Below are 19,465 nucleotides of genomic sequence, written 5' to 3' on the forward strand. Positions count from 1 at the left end.
GGACCTTGGGCTCTGCTCTTTTCCGTCTTTTATTTAACTGGGACTTGGCAAAACACAATAGGAGAACCGGCAGACAAAACTGCAGTTTGTCCTTACTGAAAAATTCAGAATAAGAACATTTCCTCTAGATACGGTAACTACACCATCATTGTTAAAGATGACTACGCCACTGTATTTTAGATTAAAGGACATATCAGTAAGAACCATTCATCTCACATAGAAATAAGGAGCAGAATCCTGTTAAGTGGTCACAAATGTGTTAACTACCTCTCTGGTGCAAAGAGGAACAGACCTCCATCGACTGTAAAAGCTGCTTCCTGGTAAACGAGGTGTAGAGAAACTGGGGTGGGATTCACTGTGTAGCTCTGTAACTATGGCGTTTACATATACAAACATTTCAAATCAGTTACGCTCTACGTTTACATCACAATAATAAACCTACCATTCAGCTTAAAAGCCTGGGAAAAGTGGTTCTTTGCAGACATATGCTGCAGACATTCATCTCTTATGCTGAAAAGGAGGAAGCAGCATGGGCACGCAAAGCACTGAATATGCTGAGGAGGATAATTCATTTCATGGCCATCGTTCTCATGAGCCTGCAAATAGAGGAGGACACACAGATGAAACACACATACAAACAAATCCAAGAATGCAGTTTTCTAAAAAGAGTAATGATATTTTTGGGGGGGTTACGGAAGACATTTTCTTCAGTGAACTGTTTACAGAACTAAAACAGTACTAAAATATAAATAAAAAATGTCAGAAATATTAAAAATTAACTGGTATTTTTGATTACAAAAGTGTGAGTCAAACACTGAAAAAGTTAGTAGGCTGAAGCCTGTGAGAGTCAGTGGGCCAAATTTAGTAACGTCCTGAGGAGAGAAGGCCGAAGCCTGTGAGAAGGAATTTTCTAAATCAAATAAAGGCTTTTGTAAAGTAACACGCATACGTTTGTAGTTCCTCTCACACAAAAGGCAAGTTAAAATAAATCAATGTGACCTCTAACTTTTAAGCATGAAAAATGGAAGAGATCGACATACAAGTGTCAGCATGAAAACACTGCATCTAAATAGGGACAACCCCTTCCCCCCCCCCCCCCATTGTATTTATATACATCCATCCTTAAAGTCTTGCCTTCGATAAAATATGATCATTGTGTTGTTGGGACGTAGCAAATCTTCTAGCACACACTATACAAGCAAAGGCATTGGCTGGAGGTCCGCGGAGTGTAATTGTTGGATCACATGGTGAATGATCAAACCTAAGAAAATAACGATAATCATAACATTTATTTATAATCCCCTTTCTTCCATGATGAAATGACATCTTGATATATTAAGTGCTTTACACATATTTCTAGAGAGGAGGCTATGATGATCAATTGCAGCAAGAAGAACAAAAATAAATAAATCCCTAACTGGTTTCATTTGGCACACATTTGTATGGACAGCAGTCCATTTCATCAAGTGCTTTACTAAAATACTATTTTGCACTAGGAACTTTTCATTACGGCCAATTAAAAAAAAAACTATCAGCATCAATACTATCATATAATTTACTTTACCATTATTGTACTATCTAGTTAAAATGCAGCACTTGTGAACCCTGAATATATTTGCAAAACCATTACAAGAAATTTATATAGATCAGTGAATGGTGTACTAAAGACTCCTTGTAAGACAATATGTATCAAATTCAGGTACTCTAACAATGCATTTCGACCATAAAGAATAATTACCTTTTAAGGTGACCTAAGAGAAGGTGTCCATTGTCAAATCTCCGATTGCAGTACATTATGGGACATAAAACAGATTTACTATTAGATGACATTGTATCTGATTTCTGAGGAAATGTTCTTCTTCCTGAGTTTACAGTGCCCGGTTTGAGACCTTAAATATGAAAACAGAAATATACTGTGTGATTACACTTTAAAGGATGAGGAGGAGAAAATCAAAATCCTATCAGTAGGAGATTGCTTAGAACAGTGGTTCCCAGCCTGTGGTCTGTGGTCCATCAGTGATCCAAAAGATCTAAAATATGGTTCGTGGCCTCACTGGTACTACACTATTGCAATGAGAGCAACTGGTCTGGCAAAACCCTCTTATAGTGCCGAGGCTTCTTAAATATGGTTTTCTGTGGGTGAGCAGATAGTGACTACTGGATGGTATATGTTCTGTATCAGAAACTAGAACTGATGTGGTCTAGCCAATGCAATTTTCTGAATCAGCACCCCAAATAATCAAACCAAATCTAAAATTGACCAAAAACTGATTTGCAACCCTTTTGGTACTAATGTTGGAGACTGGTCCCTGGTCAAGTTGTCCTTACAAAAAAGGTTGGGAACCACTGGTTTAGGACAATTCTGTAATTTACCTCATGACAATCTTTCATAATGCACTATAAATTATAAAGGCTAAAATTTGTATTATACTGTTTCTTTGAAGAAAATAAACTTGCTTATTTTGTGGTTACTTGATCTTTCTTTCTTTCTTTCTTTTTTTACAGCTTCCCTAGGTAAAAAATAATACCTAATGGTTGCATTTACGAAGCAATCTTGTCCAAACAACATAAAAAATATTTAGGAATTGATTTTGAGTGTGAAAACCCATTGGAGATGAAGACATGAGCATCCACTCATCAACGCCCCCCTGGTGGTGCAGCAGTTTAAACTGCTGAGCTGCTGAACTTGCTGACTAAAGGTTGGCAGTTCGAATCCGGGGAGTGGGGTGAGTTCCAATAATACTGATTTATATCCTGCTTTTCTTTCAGACCTGGAACTTGAAGCTATGTACAAACCTAAGATCATTGCAATGGAATTCCTCTCCACTCCTTTAAATTACAATCATCCCTCCACATTTGCTGGGGTTAGGGGCATAATACCCCCACAAAAGTAGAAAATACACACTATTTTTTTTGTCTGAGAGAACATCTCTCTAGAAATCTATGTCTTACTGCAGAGGAGTAGCTTGTTAGTAACAAAAGTAGTCTGACAATATATATTAAAAATATGCAACATCCTCCAGAAGCTGACCACAGAATCATGGAGGACTACAGTTTCTTAGAGAATACATTTCTAGAAACCTCTAAGTCGTCTAGTGGTAGTCTATGGTCGGTTTCCAGGAGAAGTTTCCAGGAGAAAATAAAGAAACCAAAAGCAAACTTATTTTTGTTAAAAGAAGAATACTAATCTTTTTATAGCAGTTGTACTTCATATCCTGCTTTCCAAAACAATTTTCCAAATAGAATAGTTCCTGCAAAGTTTCAAGCTAGAAGGATAACTACCTCTTCCCACTGCAGTGTCTCCAGGTCTTAATGAACTATAATTCTAGAGTGGTTTATGTTTACATGCAGTTGGCAATAAACATCAAAGAGATTTCTTTATGGCAGAGGCTGGAAAGATGTGATCTTCCAAAGGTTGTTAGACAGCAACTCCAAGAATGCCCTATTGATGATTACATTGGGTAAGGCTGCTGATATGTGCAACCCTACAAAATCTGGAGGGTTGCAAGATTCACACCCCGAGAGAAAATCCTTCCAGTTCTACTATCTAAGATTCATTATATGGAGAAAAGAATGGCTTAATTTGGGATGTGAACACTCAGAGTGCAATATAAATCTTAAATAATGTTGGTCTTCCACATTTGTGGCATTGATTTTTGCAGATTTTATTATGAATGGATTGATTAAAACCTCTTGGGATATCTAGGTCTCTCTAGTGCAGGCATCCTCAAACTGGGGCCCTCCAGCTGTTTGGGCCCCCAACTCCCAGAAGCCCTAACAAGCTTGTTCAATTGTCAGGAATTCTGGGAGTTGAAGGCCAAAACAGCTGGAGGGCTGCAGTTTGAGGATGCCTGCTCTAGTGCAGTGGTTCTCAACCTGTGGGTCCCCAGGTGTTTTGGCCTACAACTCCCAGAAATCCCAGCCAGTTTGCTAGCTGTTAGGGTTTCTGAGAGTTGAAGGCCAAAACATCTGGGGACCCACAAGTTGAGAACCATTGCTCTAATGCAACATCCTCCAGAAGCTGACCACAGAATCATGGAGGACTAGTTTATTAAAGAATACATTTCTAGAAACCTCTAAGTCGTCTAATGGTAGTCTATGGTCGGTTTCCAGGAGAAGTTAAATCTAGATAGAGATGTGTTAGAAGACCTAGAAAGTCCTTGAGAGGTGTTCTCTCAGGGTAAAAAAAAGCATTTCTTTGATTCGCTGTTTTTCACTTTTGCTTGGGTCCTGTGCCCCTAACCCCGGAGAATATGGAGAGCTCACTGCATTGCCCCTTAACAGGAAACATGATGCTCATGAACCTTCCTACTTTGATGGTATTCTTGCCCCTGCTTGTTCTCTTCACACCTCTGGAATGAAGAAGAGATTCAATACTGACCACACCTTTATAAGGACTCTTTTCCCATTCTCCGTATCATAAAATGAATGTACCAATATATTACCTGGCATTTTTAACCACTGGTTCACACAAAATCTTGCTGCTTCTGTGTCACTGCGACCTTTGATAAATTCCAGCTCTTGTAGTCCATGAGCATGTTGAGAATCCAGTTTTTCCTAACAGAACAGAAGCTGTTAGTATTTTTTCCTGGAAATCAGTCACACTGAGCGAGAACTGATATAGAAAAATTGATCTCTATACAAAAAGTCCCTGGCTTACAAAAATCCAACTTACAAATGACACAGGGACAGAAAGAAAGGTGAAATCAGACAGCTATGCAAACCTATGTATATCTGGAGTTACACTTAAAATGCACTTGTTCCAACTTAACATACAAATTCAACTTAAGGGCAAACCTAAAGCCTTCGACAATACATTAAACTTAAAGATCCTATCATGATGGTAACTTGGGAACTGTATATTGGGATATGGATTATGACCTGATACAATCATAACCTATTGGGGATTATGACCTGTTAGGATCATAACCTATTGGGTAGCAGAGTTTCGGAAGTGTTCCTTTAGTTTATTGGGTAAAGGGTGATCACTGGGCATGTAAATATCTTGTTTCTATTTGATGCTCTCAGCAGACAAAGATTCAAGTAGACTTATGTTCATTACAGGTTTAAAATATAAACATCCCACTGCTATACTTATGTAATATATAGACATGGAATGATGTGCAATGCCTATTGGAATGGTCCAGATTATGCTCGAGGATTGTGATTGTGAAGATATTGTCTTAAATGTTTTTACTGTAATCATTTTAATGTATTTTATAATTCTATTTAAATGTTGGTTTTAATTGTACATTGTTTTATGGCATCGAATAGTTGCCTATGTGTAAGTTGCCTTGAGTCACCTTCAAGACAGAGAAAGATGGGGTAGAAATGTCATAAATAAATAAATAAATAAATAAAATATTGAAAATAAAGGAATTAGCACAACAATATCCTTTTCCCTCCTCTCCTGTAAATCACAACATTTTGGGATTACAAATTGAATCTCACTGTAGTTTTGTGTGCATGGAAATTCAAAAGGAGTTTGATATACCAAGAATATTTAACACTTAGATAATGAAAGGCTCACAGTGCATACTCTCAGATGGGCCTCAATGCTGGGAATGTGCCAAAATCACACTGCCACAATAAGGGTATGAGAGAGTTTACAGGTCTTCAAGTTGCTTATTCTTGCACTATTTTTCCATCATTTAAAAAGATTAAAGATTAAAGATTATTTTCTTTGGGGAAACATCAAAATTTTAAACCATCATTCAATTTCTGTAGGCAGAGTATTTGTACATATCCCTCTTCAGTGCCTCCCCCACAATCATACCAGTTCAATGTCAACCCAGAAGCTATTGTTTTTCCAACTGGAAGATAAACTGAGAACAAAATGTTCTTTGGAGAAGACCACCAACAGTTGAGGATGTCTGCATAACTACAGGGACTTCTATATTTAATAATGATTACAATGAAAACAAAGAGTGAGAGCAAAACCAAATGTAGTTTCCCTCAACACTGTTAGTGATATATTCCTTAACATACCAACATTTGTCTTTAAAGTCTATTGCTTTATACCTGCACTAGTAATGGTGGGCTGCCAGATAAGGCAACAATGTAGGCAATGCACAGTGAAATTGTACTGTAGATGTTCCCCTTGCCTACCTATTTCTGGAATAACAGAAGAGAACAAGCTAAGAGCAAAACATAGGACGGCAGAAGACTCTTACGAGCAGAATCTTCTAGATATGACTGACACCTAGGGTTAGCTGAGTTCACAAAAGTTATATCACAAAAACAAGTGGTCAGTGGCTATTGGAAGGCTGAATGCATGTCAGAGGCCACGACTGGTGCAATAGGTTAAACCCCTGTGCTGCTGAACTGCTGACCTGAAGGTTGGCAGTTCAGAGTCTTGGGTCGAAGTGAGCTCCTGCTGTTAAGCCCTGGCTCCTGCCAACGCAGTAATTTGAAACATGTAAATGTGAGTAGATCAACAGGTACCACTTTGACAGGAAGATAATAAAGGCACCCATGCCAGCAACGTGACCAGGAGGTATCTATGGACAACAGGCTCCTTGGCTTGAAAATGGAAAAAGAGCACTTCCCCATGGCCAAAGTTGAGCACCACCTCCAGAAGCCGGCAATGGAAGGGGAAGTCTTTGTGTGTATTTGTGTGTCATTGTTATTTCACTGTATTAAAAGCAATGAATGTTTTGCCTATCTGTGCATGTTGTAGTCTGCTTTGTGCCCCCTCGGGGAGACAGAGCAGAATATAGATAAAGTGCATTATTATTATTATTAAAACCTAGGGATTCCTGCCGATCCTACAGTTGTATGAAACAGACTTCAAGAATGAGCAGATGGTTAGGAAGATGTTTTTAGATAACCAATGAATACTACAAAATGAAATTGCCAAGCACTCACAGAATCATAGAGTTGGAAGACACCGTGCGGACCATCCACTCCAAACCCCTCTCAAGAAGCAGAAAACAGCATTCAAAGTACTCAACATATGCCATTTAGTTTTAAAACTATACTTTTAAAACTACGCCATTAAAAAAACCATGCTGTAACATTTGTTCCATATTTGTAAAACAGCCTACCTTGAAAGCTTTGTTTTTCTCTTCTTTCAGTTGTTTTTCTACCTCAACATGCCGTGCTAGACGATCGAGAGTTGACATTACCTTATCCTTCTGATAATCGATGTAATCTTTCTTCTTTCCATTTTCCTATAAATGAAGAGTAGCATTTCGAAATTACAATCCAACTACAACTGCCAGAGAATCAAACACAAAAAACGGCTCCAAAATTTGGCATGAGAGAAGAATGCTATGTATTCCTCCACAGCAGTCTCCTCCTTGCCTCCCATAGGAGGTGGCAGGGAAAAAGAAACAGAGAAGAAAGTGCTACCAAAACACAAAGTTAACAAATATTTGAAGCTCTAAACAATGTCACACTAGAGAAAAAAAATCCACTTAAAATCTGGTTTCTGCCTCCTGCAGCATTTTGGGGTTTGTAGTTTAGGGAGGAGCCTTTAACAGCCTCACTAAACTACAAACCCCAGAATTCTGAAGAAGGCAGAAACTGGTTTTTAAGTGGATTTTTCCTCTAGTATGATGAAGTGGCTGGTCTGTATTCCAATAACCAATGATGGAGTAGTAGCTCAACTATGAAACTTGTCCTCTTTTTAAAGACCCTACATACTTGATTGATTTGGACATAGGACAAGAGCTTGATACAGAGGTGACATTCCTGTGTCAGAAAGGTCAAGCTGTAAGAAAAGTTTAACCTACCCCATTGGTCTCCATCATCAACCCCTTCCTCATCCCATTACCTACTGCATATTCACTGTGTAGAGTTTTAGCCTAGAGATTTATGATGTCACTTTCAATTACATCACAAATAGCTGTTTATGCTGCAGACCTGTTGGGAGGCTGGTGACACTTTACTTGGCTTAGCTATTAGCAGTTTAGGACCTGGAAGAAGTGTGAAAAAAACACACAAATTGCATTCAATGATTTGAAAATACATATATTTAAGAGGGATGGTCTCGAGTGAACAAGAGTCATGAAATGTATTTTACACTGTTTGACTTAGAAATTAATAGCCTACATGTGTACCAAATTATAAGTTCTATTTAGGCATTATTGCTTGTATTTGTTTATGTATGCCCCACATTGACTGTATGGGCCACAATGAACGAGAAGATCTGAAGAGGATTTTCTGTATGTTCAGCGGAAAATACTTCAGATCTTCCACATGACTATTAATGCAATTGTTCAGAAATACCTCAAAAGTTGAACTCATCACCACTTGAAAATATGGTTTACACATCGGATCCTGAGTTTCCACTTTTATGGACTGATTAACTGAATGATAGATAGGCAGAGATTGGGACACTGGTATCCACTGTGAAGGTTTAGGTTCATTTTCTGAAATTCTAGGGAGGGAATCCTATACTAGATCTGACTCCTCTCTCTTGTGTCATAGGTAGGGTTTCCAAATCTGTAATTCACCCTTGCCACTCTAAGAGGGAAGGCTAGTCCCAATGTGAAGGTATGGCACAGCTCCAGACAAACAAAGAACACACCAAGAGGAGCCAAACACTCAAAACGCCCATCAACCAGGCTGAGAAGGATTCCTTTCCCACAACTGAAAAAAAATAATTTTTAAGAGGAGTATCGATGTCCAATTTTCCTGCAATGTGAGGAGGAATGCTGGGACCTACACAAGTGATTAGCTCACCATCCAGGTAGGATAGCTTTCCAATTGAAATGAAACATGATGTTGCAGAACATGCTTGCAAAAGGATGCGCCTGAGAAAGAAACACCGGTGTTGCCTCTCAGACCACAAGGATTCCCAATTTATTCTTCAATTACGTTCAGTAAACACTTACTTTAGAAGAGCTGCTACCATCTTCCTCATCACTGCTGAGGTCAATACAGTCCAAGACAGGTCTCACGACACTTTCCTAGAAAAGTGAACAAACATTTGCCTTTTAAGCAGTGGTTTATTTCTTTCTACATACACTTGCAAAAACAACACATCCTAAGAAACTGTATATGCACAAACACAACCCTGAGAAATTATTGTGACTGAATTCAAATGATTATTTTCTGACTCATATTATTACAGAGTTCAGTTCTAGCTGAATCACCAACCAGCAACCAACTGATCATATATTCCACAACCCAGGGAAGCTTTTGTACTAGAAGAAACCTGTTTTTAATTGCTTGATGGGGAGAAGTAACTGAGACATCAATATACACTGTCCTAGTCTGGAAGAATTAGAAACAGGCCCTAAGTTCATCCTTTCAATGAGCAATTATTTTAGCGAGAAATGTGCTTTGGAAATAAAGTCTATGTGAAGGTAGGTAGGAAGAACAGGGAAGGTGCCGTTTCTCTCAACCACATATTGCTTAGCCCTCCTTTTACACATGATTATGTTCATTTTCTCCTCTTCCTTATTGTTTTTCTCCTTCACTGTCTTCTGCCTCAGCTGTCTACCAAGTACAGTAAACCATACACATTTACTGGGGTTAGAGACAGCCCCTCCCATCCCCATGAAAAACCACAAATAAATATGTTCCTTTCTTAACCCAAGGGAATACATTTCCAGGCATTTCTAGGTCTTCCAGCACTGAGTCCACACTGCCATATATTCCAATTCAAAGCAGATAATGTGGGATTTTATTCAGCTGTATGGAAGGGGCCTAAAATGCTCAAAGGTCTGGAGACCATGTCCTATGAGGAGTGTCTTAAACAGCTGGCTACGTTTAGCCTGCAGAAAGTTGAGAGGAGACATGATCACCATGTTTAAATATGTGAAAGGGTATCATAAAGAAGAGAGAGCGGGCTTGTTTTCTGCTGCCCTGAAACCTAAGACTTCAAGCAATGTGTTCCAATAACAGGAAAGGAGATTCCACCTAAACATTAGGAAGAACTTCCTGACTGTAAGAGTGTGGTGGAAGCTCCTTCCTTGGAGGCTTTCAAACAGAGGCTGGATGGCCATCTGTTGGGGATACTTTCACTGTGATTTTCCTGCATGGCAGGGGGTTGGACTAGATGGCCCATGTGGCCTCTTCCAACTCTATGATTCTATGGCAGGCATAAAGCCATCCTGGGGGGGAGGGAGGATAAAACAGTATTCTGCTTATAGATTTTAAAAACAAGGTATCTACGTACACCAACAAATACAATGTCATCATCACCACCTTCCTCCTGAGAAGCAGCATTCTTAGCCCTCTTTGAAGGCACAACACGCTCCGTTGCCTGAGAAAAAGGGAGAAAAAGGACTTTAATTACTGGTTTCGTTGCAATAATGTAGCAATTAAACCCACAATTCCAAACCTGTATGATGATATGACTTTATTTATTCATTCATTCATTTATTTATTTAGGGCTTTTATATCCCATCCTTTCTCAACCTCCGCAGAGGGACTCAGGATGGCTTAATGATCATCAAATTGGTCCTAAAGCTGGAAGAATCAAAATAAAACTTTGTTTAATGTTGGTTTATCTCAGCATATCAAGGCAGAAAATCCAACAATATATGCTTTGAACTGGGTTATCTGACTTCACCTTGCCATATAGTCCACTTCAAAGCAGATAATATGGGATTTTCTGCCTTGATATTCTGGGATATAGGGCTGTGTGGAAGGGCCCTAGGTGGATTTCTTTCTTGCAGGTGATCCTGGTGTAGCTTTGTGTGCTTACATACAGCAGGCAAGGTTGGTGGATGCCTCTACATCACTGAGCAAATGTGAAGAGTGAAAGAAAGGGGGAAAATACTAGATTCGCCTACCTCACCAGATATCTTGGAAAGTTTAAAAAGCCTGTGTGTGTGTGTGTGCCTTCACCTGTTGACGTATGGTGACCTCACTGATTTAACAGGGAATACTTTAGAAGTGGTTTTGCAAGTTACTTTTCCCAAAGCATAGCCTACAACTCTTATCCAAGTACTTCCCATGGAAGACTCTTCCAAAATCTGATGATATCTGGTGCTTTTAGGGCATTTAAGCCATTAAATACAATTCCTATGCTTAGAATAGAATTATTTTCTTTCATATATTTTGCACATGCTGCTGGTCAGTAGACAAAAACCATGGGGTTATTGCAATACAATTTTGCATTCAGAATGACTGATTTGTTAAATAACCAAACAATGGGGTCAGGACTATGGCAAGCAAGAAAGGGAGCTTTTACCCCTTTTCTTCCCTGCCACTGCTCCAGCCTCCTTCAACACCTATTTGCATTTAGAAAACACACGGCCTTACAATGAATGGGAGTTTAATGTGTTGCCAAAGGCTTTAATGGCCAGAATAATTGGGTTTTTGTGAGTTTTTTTGAGGCTGTATGGCCATGTTCCAGAAGCATTCCCTCCTGACGTTTCACCCATATCTATGGCAAGCATCCTCAGAGGTTGCGAGGTCTGTTGGAAATTAGGCGAGTTGTATTTATATACCTGTAGAATGACGTCCAGGGTGGGAGAAAGAACTCTTGTCTGAAGTATTGTCAAAGGCCTTCATGGCCGGAATCACTGGGGCATTCTCTCCTGATGTTTTGCCTGCATCTATGGCAAGCATTCTCAGAGGTTGTGAGGTCATCCTCTGAGGCTGCTTGCCATAGATGCAGGCGAAACAACAGGAGAGAATGCCTCTAGAACATGGCCATATAGTCTGAAAAAACCTACAACAACCCAACTCTTGTCTACTTGAGGCAAGTGTGAATGTTGCAATTGGCCACCTTGATTAGCATTTAATGGTCTTGCAGCTTCAAAGCCTGGATGCTTCCTGGGTTTGAAGCTGCAAGGCCATTCAATGCTAATCAAGATGGCCAACTGCAACATTCACACTTACCTCAAGCAGACAAGAGTTCTTTCTCCCACCCTGGACATCATTTCACAGATACATAAACCTCACTTGCCTAGTTTCCAACAGATCTCACAACCTCTAAGGATGCCTGCCATAGATGTGGTTGAAATGTCAGGAGAGAATGCTTCTGGAACATGGCCAGCCTGGAAAACTCACAGCAAACTAATGGGAGTTTACATGGCTATGCAAACATCACATTAAAAAGAGAAGCATTTCATTGGGAATGTGCAAAAGAATAATTATATACATTACCATTATTATTTTGTATATAATAATTATTATATATACATTGCCATCTATATACCAAATAATGACCTCACAACCTCTGAGGATGCCTGCCATAGATGCAGGCGAAACGTCAGGAGAGAATGCTTCTGGAACATGGCCATACAGCCCGGAAAACTTACAACAACCCATCTAAATACTGTATCTACACTGTAGAATTAATGCAGATTGACAGTCCTTTAGGTGCCACATGCTATGGGATCCTGGGAATGGTTGTTTGGTGAAGCCCCAGCCCTCCCTGGGGGAGAGGTCTCAGGCCCTTGTGAAACTACATCTCCCATGATTCCACAGCATGCAGCCATGGCAGTTGGAACTGGCGCCTAACAACTGCATTGCTGCTGCGGTGTGTTTGCACCCAAGACAGAGACATGCTGGCCTTACCTCCATGGGGTTATTCGTTGGAGGAGAACAGCAAAGACATTGAGCCCTGCTCCACAGTCACAACTGAAAGGAGGCAAAGCCTTAATTAAGCGGGAAAGGCTTCTGCTTGCCTGCCCTCCAATACGGAAGGGCCAATGGTGAGGGCGGGGCCGGAAGAGCCCTCTCGCTGAGGCATGCCGGGAATTGTAGTTTTGAAGCGCTTCTCAAGCTGCAGCCAAAGCCCTTCCTTCCTCTGGCGCGCTTGCTTCTCACCTTCCTTGGCTGCTATGCTTCCTTGGTTGGGGGGAATCTAGGCTGTAGCATTAACGCAGCTTGACACCACTTTATTTTTTCCTGGCTCAGTCCTATGGATTCACAAGAATTGTAGTTTCAACAAGGCCATTGCATTGAGCCATGGCTGTCTCAATGGTGTCAAATTGCATCCATTCTGCAGTGTAGATGTACCTTATCATACCTTCATCATACTAGAGAATAAATCATACCTTCATCACACTAGAGAATAAATCCCCTTTATTCCTGCAGAATTCTGGGGTTTTTAGTTTAGGGAGGAGCCTTGAACAGCCCGCCCAAAACTACAAAACCCAGAATTCTGCAGGAGGCAGGAACCGGATTTTAAGTGGATTCATGTAGTGTGATGAAGTAGTGATGGATTTTACAAAGACCATCCAGACCCTACTAGAAAACTGCAACTTCCAAGGCCACGATAGTCCACCTTCTTGTTACATCTTGGATAGACTACAGCATCGCGCTCTATGTGGAGTTGCCCTTGAAGACTGTTCAGAAGCTTCAATTGGTCCAATGGGCGGCAGTCATGTTGCTCACTGGAGCGGCGTACAGGGAGCATACAAGCCCCCTGTTACGTCAGCTCCACTGGCTGCCAATCTGCTACCGAACATAGTTCAAAGTGCTGGTTTTAGCCTATAAAGCCCTAAACGGTTCTGGCCCAGCTTACCTGTCCGAACATAACTCCCTCTGTGAGCCATCTCAGAGGTTAAGATCCTCCAGAGAAGCCCTGCTCTCGATCCCACCTCCCTTGCAGGCATGATTGGTGGCCTTCTCGGTGGTGGCCCCTTGGCTATGGAATTCTATGGATCAGCCCCCTCCCACCTGACCTTTAGGAAGAAAGTTAAATTCTGGTTTTGCTCAATGATTCCCAGCGCAACAAGTGATTTCTCAGTGTAATAATGAACAATGACAATTGGAATGACTCCTGGAATATGCTTTTTGGCTGTGTAATTTTAAGTGATATGTTTTAATTATATGATTTTATGTTGTTTTATTTTTATATGTACTCAAAGCATCGAATTGTGCCTTTGTTCGAGCTGCCCTGAATCCCCTTTGGGGTGAGAAGGGTGAGATATAAATCTGGCAAACAAATAAATAAATAAATAAAATAGAAGGCGGAAGCAACATAATGGTCCACCTCAGGCAGGGGCAAACTTTGGTCCTCCACGTGTTTTGGACTTCAACTCCCACAATTCCTAACAGCCAGTAGGCCTCCATGGCTGGGCTCCACTGGACGCAATGGGGTTAGTCCACAGTATACATTGGACGCCTGAAGGTGATGACCATTTCCATAGGTGCTGTGTGCTGTGTGTTTTACCCAATCATATCAGGGAAAAAAGTGACTCTGACTCAAATTCATTGTGTGCTCCCTCACGTCTCCCAGTTAGTGTTGAAGGGATTATGGAAATTGGAGAAACTGTGGCAGGATTGTTGCCTGAGGTCCAGGTGTGTTAGGCATCATTCCAAAGACAATCCAATACGACAAAGTCCTAATGGAGCTGTGTTTTATTATTTATACACTTTTTATAATTCATAATTTGGGGTACGATTTCTCGGTATCAAAAAAACTTATCATATTTAATCTTGACTACATCTACTTGTGACTAGGCTTGAGCCTGAATCCGTTTTTAGCTGTTTCCTTTGGTCAATCTGTCTTCTTTGGTTTGGTCCAATGGCCGTAACGTCTGTAATGGGACCACGTGGCAGCCGATCACGGCTTCTCCTCCCCTATTCAGTATCACAGTTGAATCTTTTTGATTTTCCTTTATTTTTCTTGATTCTTTTTATTAGTGGGACTGATTGGGAGTTGGGAATGTGCAAGACAGGTGGGTGGGGTATGCATGTGCATGTTTAGCAGCTTGGAAGGTCATCCTTTTAGCTTCTTTTTCTCCTTCCCTTCCTTTCCTTCAGAAAGTACTTCTAGAATACAATAATAATTATTAATAATGGTAATCCCAGCAAACAAAAAGAGAAGCCTCATTCTCAGAAAACTACTAGTTACCTCTAGAGTAGAAAGTAGAAACAGCTTTAAGGAAGCATTACACCCGGCAGTAGATAAAAGAGAGGAGTTTTTTAAGGAAGCCCTGGCAGGATAGCTCAAGGTCATTGGTCTTCCTTCCCTGGGCCTCCTTAAAACGCCTTGAAAAACTGTGTGTGTGCTGCAGGGAGAGTTCATGTGCGCCTGCCTGCAACGCCTGTCTTCTTTAGAGTAGAAACAGCTTTAATGAAGCATTAAACTCAGAGTCCTCTACAGATAGAAGGGAAAGGAGGTCTGGAATTACAGTAATGCCTTTCCAAAAAAAAAAAAAAACCAAAAGAAAAAAACAAGAACAAAAAACAAAACAAAAACAAAACAATAGCAGTATTTAAAATCAGAATATCATAACTGTTCTTCAAAGAAGAAAATTCTGTCAAGAGATTCAGGAGTGCATCTATACTGTAGAATTTTTGCAGATGATCCCACTTTAACTGCCATGGCTCAATGCTATGGAATCCCAGGAGTTGTAGTTCGTCTCCATATCTGGAGAGCTGCATGATTCCTGTCTTTGCAATAAAGAAGACTAGAGTGGATGAAATTGCCATTAATTTTAAATCTGCAAGAGCATTGACATGGAAAGTGATTACAGAAGCAGATGTGAATTGCTCATCTCTAAAGCCAAGCAATTTTTTCCTGTCTTACTGTGTACATTCATGCAAGCACTCATTCCTGCTCTCTCACTCCTTCTTCATTACTTCAGGATAAGAGCAGCCTCTGTCAAATCTAACAGTCTTCTTTTAACTTTTGTATGTATTGTACATTAATTTGCTTCTGTGCTAGAATTAGGGGTACTACGGAAATAATGCAGCTTGACACCATTTTTTCAGTCATGGACCAATGCTATGGAACTATGGAATATATAGTTTTGCCAGATATTTAGCTTTCTTTACCAGAGTGCTGGAGCCTCACCAAACTACAGCTTCCAGGATTCCATAGCATTGAGCTATAGGAGTTTAAGTGGTGACAAACTGCATTCATTTACCTCATTGTGATCCTCCTGCTTTTTTTGGACTGCAGCCTAACCATTGACTACAGTCTAAATGTCTAGAGCAGGGGTCCTCAAACTAAGTCCCAAGGGCCGGATACAGCCCTCCAAGGTCATTTACCCGGCCCTCGCTCAGGGTCAACTTAAGTTTGAAATTACTTGAAAGCACACAACAACAACAACAATAACAACAACAACAACAACAATTACAACAAGCAGTCCCACATTTCCCACTGAAATACTAATAAGTTTATGTTTGTTACAATTGTTCTTCATTTTAATTATTATAGTGTTATTTCACTACACATAAGATATGTTCAGTGTGCATAGGAATTCATTCATTTTTTAAAAAAATTATAATCCGGCCCTCCAACAATTTGAGGGGCTGTGATCTGGCCCTCTGTTTAAAAAGTTTGAGGACCCCTGGTCTAGAGGACCGCTCTATAGTTTTCTAGTCTCATGTGCTGGATGAAGGATATTAATTTTGAAATATGCAATTATGAAAGTATGTAGCAGGCATGGATTTTCCTCTGTGGTTTTTCCCCTGTTAAATGTATATTTCTATTTAGGTGTAGATATTCTACTGTGTTTAAAAATACTGATAACTGAATACTCTGAACGTCCACTATATGTGATGTCCAAACTATGGTCTGAGGACCACCAGTGGTCTGCAAGAACTAAAATATGGTCCGCAGCCTTACCATTACCACACCATTGCAACAAGAGTGGCTGGTCTCTCAAAACCCTCTTATAGAGCCAAGGCTTATTAAATATGGTTTTCTGTGGGCGAGCAGATGGTGACTACTGGATAGCATATGTTCTGTATCAGAAACTAGAGCTGATGTGGTCTATCCAATGCAGTTTTCTGAATCAGCACCACAAATAACTAAACCAAATCTAAAAACTGATTTGTAACTCTTTTGGTACTAATGTTGGAGAGTGGTCCCTCATAAAAAAAAAGGCTGGGAACCACTGATCGACACTGTTGATCTACAATGCAACCTGACACCACTTTTCACTTCTGTGACACAATGCTATGAAAGCATGCTAGTTATAGTCTTCAAGGTCTTTAGTCATCTCTGCCAAAGAATGGAGGTATATCATCGAATTATAAATCCCTTGATTCCTTAGTATTGAGCCATGACATTTAAAGTGGTGTCAAGCTGCATTAATTATAAGTGTAGCTGTCCTTCCCTTTAAAACTGTGAACCAGGTATGATGTATCTTGGGAAGAGAATAACTGATTTATATATGTTGTGATAAGTCCCTGAAGCATTGCAAGAAAACCTTTATTCCACTGCCTTTCATGACACAACAGTTCAGGTCCTAATCTTCCCCCACATTTGCAGAACTTATTTGCAAGTTATTGAAGAAATGACACAATCAGAACATACTTTGCCTTCTTTTTCTGTATCAAGCATCAGTCTCCTAGGTTGTCAAAATATTGCAGCGGTGAGTTTCCGGGTGACTGATCTAATTAAATATTTCCATCAGTGTAGCCTGAATAAGATGTAGGAGCAAATTGTATGTTACAGCAAAGGAAGCCGTGGAAGTGGAAATTTGCTGCAGAAAAGAGACAAGAAGAAAATGAGCACTTAACCCCTTGGATGTCTTAACTTTTCAGTTTCTTTGCTCCCTTCTTCAGCTGCTTTTATCGTTACCTAAGTATTAGACCATGCTAAAATTAATTTTAGATGGAAATTTTTAGATGGAAATAAACTGGTAAGGAGAGAAATCAAGTGTATACATATAGATTGAGTCGCATTGTGTCGCCTGTTTGGGCTGAAAAATGCGGTATAGAAATAAAGCAAATAATAATAATAGATCAGCATTTCTCAACCTGGGGGTCGGGACCCTGGGGGGTTGCAAAGACATGTCAGAGGGGTCACCAAAGACCAGCAGAAAACACAGTATTTTCTGTTGGTCATGGGGGTTCTGTGTGGGAAGTTTGGCCAAATGCTATCATTGGTGGGGTTCAGAATGCTCTTTGATTGCAGGTGAACTATACATCCCAGCAATTACAACTTCCAAATGTCAGGTTCTATTTTCCCCAAACTCCACCAGTGTTCACATTTGGGCATATTGAGTATTTGTGCCAAGTTTGGTCCAGATCCATAATTGTTTGAGTTCACAGTGCTCTCTGGATATAGGTGAACTACAACTCCAAAACTCAAGGTCAAAGCCCACCAAACCCTTCCAGTATTTTCTGTTGGTCATGGGAGATCTGTGTGCTCTTTAGTGGAATTCAGAATACTCTTGGATTGTAGGTGAACTATAAATCTCAGCAACTGCAACTCTTAAATGACAAAATCAATCCCCCTTAACCCCACCAATATTCAAATTTGGGCGTATCAGGTATTTGTGCCAAATGTGGTCCAGTGAATAGATACATCCTGAATATCGGATATTTACATTATGATTCATAATAGTAGCAAAATTACAGTTATGAAGTAGCAATTAAAATAATGTTATAGTTGGAGTTACCACAACATGAGGAAACTGTATTAAGAGGTCGTGGCATTAGGAAGGTTGAGAACCATTGATATAGATGATCCACATTCCTCTCTAAAATTAGCCTCACATTAAAAACAATGCAATTGTTTGTCCCCTGAAATGGACCAAAACTGAGATAGGTTTGCCAACTTCAATTCTATTGTGTGGGTTCACAAAGAAGGTATATTTAAGCATTCCTGGTACCTCATGAGATATATAATTTTCAGAAATTTTGAAGTCATGGCAAACGAACAACACTGAGAGCAGCGAGTTTCAAGAGTTCAACTGAAGGTAATGTTAAATATTCAGGAACATGTAGCGATAATTTCGTGCCAGGCAAACTGCACAGCCTTTCCCTGTGTTTTTGGAAAGAAATCAAGAGCGTACACTATGACAGCCCCATGAGCATCTGTCCTGTGCCAGTGAGCCTGCTGCTATTGCGGAGGCTGAGGTGCAAAGCAATGCTGGCACTAAGACAGAAATACTTCTAATGACTTAAAATAAGGTTTGTGATTTATTTATTTTTTTAACCAAAGCAAGGATATGGAAGAAAAGGGATGCAAAATCAAGGATGTGGAAGAAAAGGGATGTGTGCCTTTTTCTTTCCCTTTTTTTGGATGTCGTTCTCCTCGTTTCTATTGGTAGTGTGCCCTAGAATCCGCAGTGACAAACCATTGGCCCGGAGTATAAAGCCTACCTGTCTTTTAGTATCTAACCTAGTGAGTGATTTAAAAGAGATGAAAAGATGGTACAAAATTCCTGATATGATAGAAAAAGAAACCATTTCCAATTGGGCTCATCCTTCACACAAAACCGGGATGGAGACTCTCCTTGAGGGGAAAAAAACCCTGCCTCTGTTGAATTTCATTCTTTCCCAAAACTAAGATTAGAGCTTTCTCACAACATTAAACAAACTAAGTCTGGGCAATTAATGACCAGTGGGTTTTTATAAGGCTTTTTTGTTTTGTTGTTTTTTGCCAAATTAATCTTTTATACTACAGCAAATCCTTGGTATATGCTGGGTTTTGGTTCCAGGACCCCTCATGGATACCAAAACCACTGGACACACATACGTTCCATTATATATAATGTAATAAAATGATGTTTGTTATATAAAGTGACAAAATCAAGGTTTATTTATGATTTCTTACACATTTTGAACTTGTAGATAGTTGAATTGG

The 19,465-nt window shown here is 39.9% G+C and overlaps 1 protein-coding gene across 4 annotated transcripts in view; it reads right to left on the reverse strand.

The window, feature by feature from the left end:
* Window positions 1–19,465, reverse strand: part of ZNF451 (zinc finger protein 451) — a 102,671-nt gene that overhangs the window by 17,739 nt on the left and 65,467 nt on the right. The window contains exons 2-9 of one of the 4 annotated variants that reach the window (XM_060752800.2): window positions 17,186–17,354; window positions 10,159–10,216; window positions 8,841–8,915; window positions 7,047–7,172; window positions 4,446–4,557; window positions 1,739–1,889; window positions 1,135–1,261; window positions 443–596 (exon numbers count right to left, since the gene is read on the reverse strand). In XM_060752800.2, the coding sequence (XP_060608783.2) occupies window positions 443–596; window positions 1,135–1,261; window positions 1,739–1,889; window positions 4,446–4,557; window positions 7,047–7,172; window positions 8,841–8,915; window positions 10,159–10,179 (766 nt within the window). In that variant the 5' untranslated portion in view covers window positions 10,180–10,216; window positions 17,186–17,354. Of the gene's footprint in view, window positions 1–442; window positions 597–1,134; window positions 1,262–1,738; window positions 1,890–4,445; window positions 4,558–7,046; window positions 7,173–8,840; window positions 8,916–10,129; window positions 10,217–12,483; window positions 12,636–17,185; window positions 17,355–19,465 lie in introns of those variants that run through there. The other 3 variants (XM_060752797.2, XM_060752799.2, XM_060752798.2) reach the window with 3 other exon arrangements.

The sequence above is a fragment of the Anolis sagrei genome, chromosome 1 (genome assembly GCF_037176765.1).
Source record: "Anolis sagrei isolate rAnoSag1 chromosome 1, rAnoSag1.mat, whole genome shotgun sequence".
Lineage (NCBI taxonomy): Eukaryota > Metazoa > Chordata > Lepidosauria > Squamata > Dactyloidae > Anolis > Anolis sagrei.